Source organism: Labrus bergylta, chromosome 6 (assembly GCF_963930695.1).
Source record: "Labrus bergylta chromosome 6, fLabBer1.1, whole genome shotgun sequence".
NCBI classification, from domain to species: Eukaryota; Metazoa; Chordata; class Actinopteri; order Labriformes; family Labridae; genus Labrus; species Labrus bergylta.
In genome coordinates, this window is record NC_089200.1 from 20,488,184 (window position 1) to 20,495,493 (window position 7,310).

The following is a 7,310-nucleotide window of genomic DNA, read 5'->3' on the forward strand; positions in this document are numbered from 1 at the left end:
CCATGATGTAAAGAAGGACAGATGTAAAGTGTTGCCTGTGGGTATGTTATCCTTTGATTAGGGCAAAAGTACCTTGAGTTTATTCCAAATACTGAAGAAATGAATTCCCCCTGAAGATTCTGGTCAGATGTTGTAATTTACTTAAGATATGAATTAATTAAGGATGCACTGATCCTGACTAAGACAGCCAGATCAGGTATCAGTAAGAATTTGCCGATCTATGAGACCCATCCAAAAGATCTATGCACTTCAGCTTTATTCAATTTCTTCAAGAAACAATGGCCTTTGACTGTAGAAGCAGCATGGTCAATTGGTGTAACCAGTATTTCTTGTAAAAAATATAATAATATATGACTTAAAAGCAATGATAGGGTTTTCGAGCTGTTCAAACATTATGAGGTCTAATGCAGTGATTTGGTCCAATTAGGCTACAGAACAAATTGAGCTGTTAAGTGCAAGATGAACAAAGCTTAAACACAAAGTCCGTATAATATGGTTTAAAGGTTTCAAAAGTGTCCAGGCAACATAGCCTATTTTGGCTTTTTTAAATAAAACACCCATTTAAAGACCATTCCCATTCAAAGAAGGGAATTTGAAAATCACAGATTTAAATATTTGCAAAGACGACACCATCAGAACAAAGTGCAACGAACACGGTACAGCAGAAGTAAAAAAAAAAAGTTGAAAAGGTAGGCTACAGATATTTAAGAAAAAGGTATGATCAATCTAGCTCTCTATTGGTCTTACTTTGGATAAAAGTACACTTTGACTTCTCTTCACTGACAAATATAAATTAACTTTCCACCATATTTCAATAATTGTTCTATGGTCACTGATTAACATGTTGTTATAGCCCTTATCCATGAATGAAGAGGTCAGAGTCTGATCCAACCAGTACAGCTGGTCCTTGGCCAAGAGTCAATTACATAATGCTTCTCCCTCACAGGATAAATAAATAGGGGTGACTCCAGGAAAAGAAAACAATCACAGAGGAAGTAAGGACAGCACAGGTTTATGTTGGACTGAGTTGAGCCCTTTCTTGGATGATGGATTCTATCTTTTCTTTAATTGGATGCTTTGTCGACTGGGATGTGAAAAGCTTTTTGCTCTTCACAGTAGTTTTCATTCTCACTGCTGACTATATTAAGAACCGTCGACCAGCCAGCTATCCTCCAGGACCTCAAGCATTTCCTATAGTGGGCAACATGTTCTCTGTCGACCACAAAAGGTGTCATGAGAGTATGACACAGGTAGCTCAACAAAAAACAATTAAGAAAAACAAGAGGTCAACTGAAAGGACTTATCATCCTTTAATCTCTTGTTATAACTTTGTTTTTCTTTGAATCCACTCACAGCTAGCAGGGAAATATGGAGATGTGTACAGCCTGCGGATGGGCCAGGAGTGGGTTGTGGTCTTAAATGGGTATGAGGTTCTGAAAGAAGCTCTTGTAAATCAGGGAGACAGTGTGGCTGACCGCCCACCCCTCCCTATGTTTCAGGACATAAGTGAAGAACTTGGTAAGAGCATGTAACGCACACACACACACGCACTAAACACAACTAAAAACATATGCAAATGTGTGTTTACACACACAACTCAACTCACTTTTATTCTGGCTCCTGTGTAGTCTTTAGTCAGTGAACAAGTTGATCTAAAAACATGTTTGTGACAAAGTATTTCCCATCAGGTATAGTGTTCAATAGCGGGCACATGTGGAAGCAGCAGAGGCGCTTTGCCCTTTCAACTCTCAGATATTTTGGAATTGGAAAGAAGTCACTTGAACCTGTCATCTTAGATGAATTCACTCATTGTTCAAAAGAATTCCAAAGCTTTAAAGGTAAATATTCAATTACATGATCGCACCTGCAATGACAAACAACAACAAATACACAAGTTATAACTGCCTTTCTGTTCCAATTTGGAGGTAAGCCCTTCGATCCAAAACTCATCATTGGCAACGCTGTCTCCAACATCATCTGCTCCCTGGTTTTTGGGCATCGATTTGAGTACACTGATGAGAAGTTCAGGAAACTGATCAGCTGGTTTGAGATAGCACTCCAAATTGAAGCCTCAATTTGGACACAGGTACCAATTCTCAGCAGAGTTTTCACAATTATGCAATGAATGTTACAGACATAAAAAATTCCTTGCAGAAATGATTCCGTTTTCTTTTCATCTGCTCAACTCTGCAGTTTTACAACTCGTTCCCTAAGCTGATGAGATGTTTGCCGGGGCCACATCAGACAGTCCTGCGGGTGTGGAAAGATGTGAAGGACTTCATTAGAGGAGAGCTTAAGGAGCACAAAAACAACTGGGACCCCTCGGACCCAAGAGACTTCATTGATTGCTACCTGAAGGAGATCCAGGAGGTGACTGGAATTTTGTATTGTTTACACTGTGCTGTTAAGGAAGACACTAAGTGTTCAGTTGTGACTCACAGCACTATCTTTAAGGCCGTGCCTCTGACAGAAAACAACCCATTTAATCAAAGCATTAAACAAGCAAGTTCCAGGACAGCTAAATGTTTTTGGGCTGACATGCAATATATTTCCAGAGTAAAGGGCAAGCTGACAACACTTTTGATGAGGAAAACCTGGTAATTTCTGTGTTTGATCTGTTTGTGGCCGGCTCTGAGACCACATCCACCACCCTGCGCTGGGCTTTCCTTTACATGGCCAAGTACCCAGAGATCCAGGGTAAGAGCACTGACCAGGCCAGTTCTTACCTGGATGATGTACAAATATGTTAAAAAGACATTTATTGACACATTGCATGCACTCATCAAGTCTCTAATATTTAATTTTGCAGCCTGTTAATGAATTACATTTTTAGCTCCTGACTATTTATCTTCCTGTTTCACAGCAAAGGTCCAGGCTGACATAAACAGAGTGATTGGACAGTCCAGACAGCCGTCAATGGAAGATCGTGTAAACATGCCCTATACTGACGCTGTCCTCCACGAGGTCATGAGAATGAGCAACATAGTACCTCTAAGCCTGCCTCATATGACCAACAAGGATATCCAGCTGGGAGGCTACACAATCCCAAAGGTCAATATGATATGATATGATATGATATGATATGATATGATATAATGATAATATTTCAATCACAAGGGAGCTACAATAATCCCAAATTTGACCTCGGTGCTGTACGACAAGAATGAGTGGGAGACCCCCTTCACCTTCAACCCAGGACACTTCCTGACTGAGGAGGGGAAGTTTGTGAAGCAAGCTGCCTTCATGCCTTTCTCTGCAGGTGAGGAACAAAACAATCCCAGTTTTCTAAGCATCTTTTACTGTTAATAGAGGATCCTGGGCTTTTACCAGCATAATATGGGACCCTAGGAGGGGTCTCATATAATATTGTAGATTGGCCAAGAGCAAACGTTCACTATCAAGAAGAGAACAAATACATGAGATCATAATCAGATCCAGATTTGTTCATGGCAGCTTGTTTACTTTTGGAGGGTCATGTTAGAAAGATTGGCAGTGGGAAGAGTTAATAAACACTCACTTGCATTCGAGCCCAAAAATATAAATATTTACATAAAATTAAAGTTCAATTTTAAGAAGATAATTTTCAAAAGTTCTTTCAATTATGAAACCATTAAAGACTGAAGTCACACATTGTACAAAGTAAATTAAGAGATAAAGATTTAGAGTTTTTGAACAGTTTATCTTGGCAAGTTTTTGAATCTGTTCTTTGGTTAATAACTCACTTTTCTGAGTTTTTTTTTTTTTTACAAGTTCTTGTCTGATTGATTTTCAGTTTTTCAGGTTGTTTTCTTGTTTCAGGTAAGCGTTTATGTCTTGGTGAGAACTTGGCAAGGATGGAGCTTTTCCTCTTCTTCACCTCCTTCATGCAGCGCTTCACCTTCTCCATGCCTGCTGGGGTCAAGGCGAAGTTGGACTACCAATTTGGTGTTACTCTGGCACCATGTCCTTATGAAATCTGTGCAACATTACGCTAAGAAAAGCTCATCAACATGAGTTCTGATCATGAAACTCTTCTTTCAGATACTTAGTTACAACAGCCCATGTTGTTTAGTGCTGCTATCTCTTTTATTTTGTAAAATGAATGTCTTAAGCACTCAGCAATTAAGCCTGTCTTCAAGTTCAGAATTCAGATAACAAGCAACTACATTATACAAGTATTTCTCATTTTATTTCATTTCATTTTATTCTTTGAAATTTAAGATGTGTGATACATTTCAAACTTAGAGCTATGTGAAATTTTGTATTTCAGTATTTAATATTTTATTTTTTTAATTGTACATGATCTATCTACGAGACACATCACGTTATATGGTAAGTAAGTTCATTATCCCTTTAGCCCTACCCAGATATGCTCAATGATATTGTAGGATACAGTACGGTTATATTAGCATCATTTTTGTAAAGCTCAATCTGCATTGCATAAACTGTATGCTGTTAGATTAATTTTAATTTACAATTTTTGGGATTCTTAACAGTTAAATCTTCTCCTTAAAAATGTGGTTCTGCTTCAGGTAACAGCGGGCCTTGTAAGACACTTGTTGATATGCTTACTAATCTGTAAGATGAAATATGCTTATTGACCTATTTTATACCAGAACCCGAAGATTTAACTTACACAAGATCTTAACCCTAACTGTTCAACAAAGATAAAATCTGATCTTTTGGATAATACTTTTTGGATTAGAGCCGACAACACAAAATCCACCCTGCGATATTGATGACCTTGCTTTAGGCTTTTACTGTAGATATTATAATTTCTGCCTTTGCACTGATGGTCACATCCCTTGCCAAATGATTGGATTGAAATCTTATTTAATCCAAGAAGTAAAAGTTTTCACATAACTTTAAAAAAAATTGAATTCACAACATGGAAATATCTTGTTATTGTGAGAAAAGGGTATTTAGATAACTAATCTGTTATTTTTATTTTTCTGTTACGACTGCTGCATGTTGCCATAACTTTCAAATATGAAGCAAGGCTTGAACTCATCAGGTGAACTTAACATATGTTTTACATATACAGTATTTTGGCACACGGTTATTGTTGCAGACTTAAAGAATAACAAATACTGCAGGGTCTGTCTTTTTAATGGTTCTTTTACTCGACTTAATTTTATCAAATAAATGTTTTGAACACAATATACTATGTAAGTATTATTTATAGTTAAATATTGTCACATTGACAATTTGAACATCATAGTATTCCTATAATATAAAACTGCATAACACGCTGAAAGAGACATTTTCTGGATTACTGTAACTGTTCTTTTCATACTTTAAATATTGTTCTCATAATATCTGGCATGTGCACAAGTAATACCTAATTCTGGACCCCATCAGAAGCTCTCTCATCTGTCTAAACTAATCTTAATGAATAAATAAATAAACAGACTAAGCGTAAGTGCAGCATAATGATATACAGCCATAAAAACATACTAAAGAAAATATTATAAAATAAATAAATAGCAGTGACACAGAGGCACCAAGTGCTTCTGTAAAGTAATACAATTTCTGGGGTTGAAAACTATCTTCAAGGCAGTTGGTTTGTGAAAGAAAACTGCCCATGTGTGCTGGGTGGGTAGTTCTGTTAGATGGGTAATGCATTCCTCCTGCAGCAGGTGGTGTAAATGTCCTGTACCTGTGATAGTGGTGGTCCAACAACTTTTGAAGTAGTTTTTACTGTCCTCTCTAAGTGTATAGTCCTTTGATGTATTGTGTCCACCCATATCGGTATGCTTTTTGTAAAACGCTTTTGAATTATCGCTCTTGAGAACTTCACAGGAGACAGCCGCTGATGTTTAAGGGCAAGGACAGCAGGTCAGTGACCTGGATGCCAAAGAACTTGAGGGAATTAACTATTTCAACAACAGTGATATAAAGAACTTAAAATCATTTTTAAATCATTTTTAGCATTGATCAATGGATCAAACATTCACAGTGATCTAGACACCAGGACCTCAAGCAAATCTTCTACTCGGTCATATTCCTTCATGAATACAGAAATAAACTCAGAAGACTTTTTTTGTTGATCATTATCCATCTCACAACCTGGAATGTAATGAAATATAGAGGTATTCCAATAGAGGAACAACACTTCTTCAAAGCTTACTAAAGGTCTCTTGGCTAAGATTATCCTTTTAGATCATTAAGCCATTCTGAATCTGAGAGGCAGTCTCATTTCATGGCCCTTTGAGGTGAGTCTCACTGACTCTTGGGATGCAGAGGGTCGCAAGGAAGACCCTGCTCGAGTCTCTAGCACTGAACTGCTCAGGGGGCTCCAAGCTACCTGGCTACTGGGTCAAGGTAGGTAACTACCTTTTCCACAAACAGCTCGAAGGCAAACTAACCGATTTAGGTAAAATTCTCAATTTAAGATTTTTTACCAAATTATTCAACCGAACAAATTTGTACAGCCGTTTAAAAAGGGTTCAAGCAGAATTCACTTACAAAGACAAAGTAGTGAATTTCATTAAATTAACATTTTACCAAAAACTAAAAAAACATTGTGTGGTTATGTTACGTCCCCTCGGCCAGAACTGAGCTATTTACTACAACCATGTGATGAGAATTGGTACTACACCAGATGTAAATAATTACTGCATCGCAAAACTCCACGGAAGAGAGCATATATCATTGTTGGAGCCATGGGTGGATGTAATTGTCTTTGTGGTATTTATCTAAGGTTAAGGTAGTCTGTTATATGGGTATGACGTGACGCTCATTTTTTTTTGTGTCCATAAGGTTTAGTTAACTTTTAAAGGCTTAAAATTTAAAAATAAATGCACAAATGACATGCTTTCATCCTTTCTTATGAGGACCTAGTCTAAAATGTATATTTATTATACATTTTTAGAGAATAATTGGGGTATTTAGGCTTTACATCCTGTACATTTGTGTTTTTTAATGTTAATTTTATTGTTGTGTTGTTACTTTGTTGTTTTTATCTCTGCTCTGTAAGGTGACCTTGAGAGTTTTGAAAGGCGCCTTTAAATAAAATGTATTATTATTATTATTATTATTATTAATAATAATAAAAATGTCTAAGTGGTGTAACCGTTGAAACTTCGTACCAAAGAATTAAACTTGCTTTAAAAAGGTTAAATTTTCATACAACACCCTATGAACTAGCCTGGCATAATCTTACAATAGAACTGTTCAATAGTAAATAAAAGTAATGGAACATCATTGTTCTTATTATTATAATTATTTTAGGGAAATCATGTCACCCAGTCAAGTACCAAATTGTCAACATGGTGTAACCACCATTGAAGGAGCCATTTTGTTAATATATTCATCATATCATGTGACAA

General features: G+C 36.7%; 1 protein-coding gene across 1 annotated transcript; it reads left to right on the top strand.

Moving 5' to 3' along the window:
* The first annotated feature begins 450 nt into the window (after positions 1–450).
* Positions 451–6,501, top strand: LOC110005858 (cytochrome P450 2J2-like). The gene is made up of 9 exons (XM_029275495.2): positions 451–1,250; positions 1,356–1,518; positions 1,689–1,838; positions 1,926–2,086; positions 2,194–2,370; positions 2,556–2,697; positions 2,864–3,051; positions 3,118–3,259; positions 3,799–6,501. Exons 1-9 carry the CDS (start codon positions 1,044–1,046, stop codon positions 3,972–3,974), a joined length of 1,506 nt encoding a protein of 501 aa, XP_029131328.2. The 5' UTR covers positions 451–1,043; the 3' UTR covers positions 3,975–6,501.
* Positions 6,502–7,310: the final 809 nt, after the last annotated feature.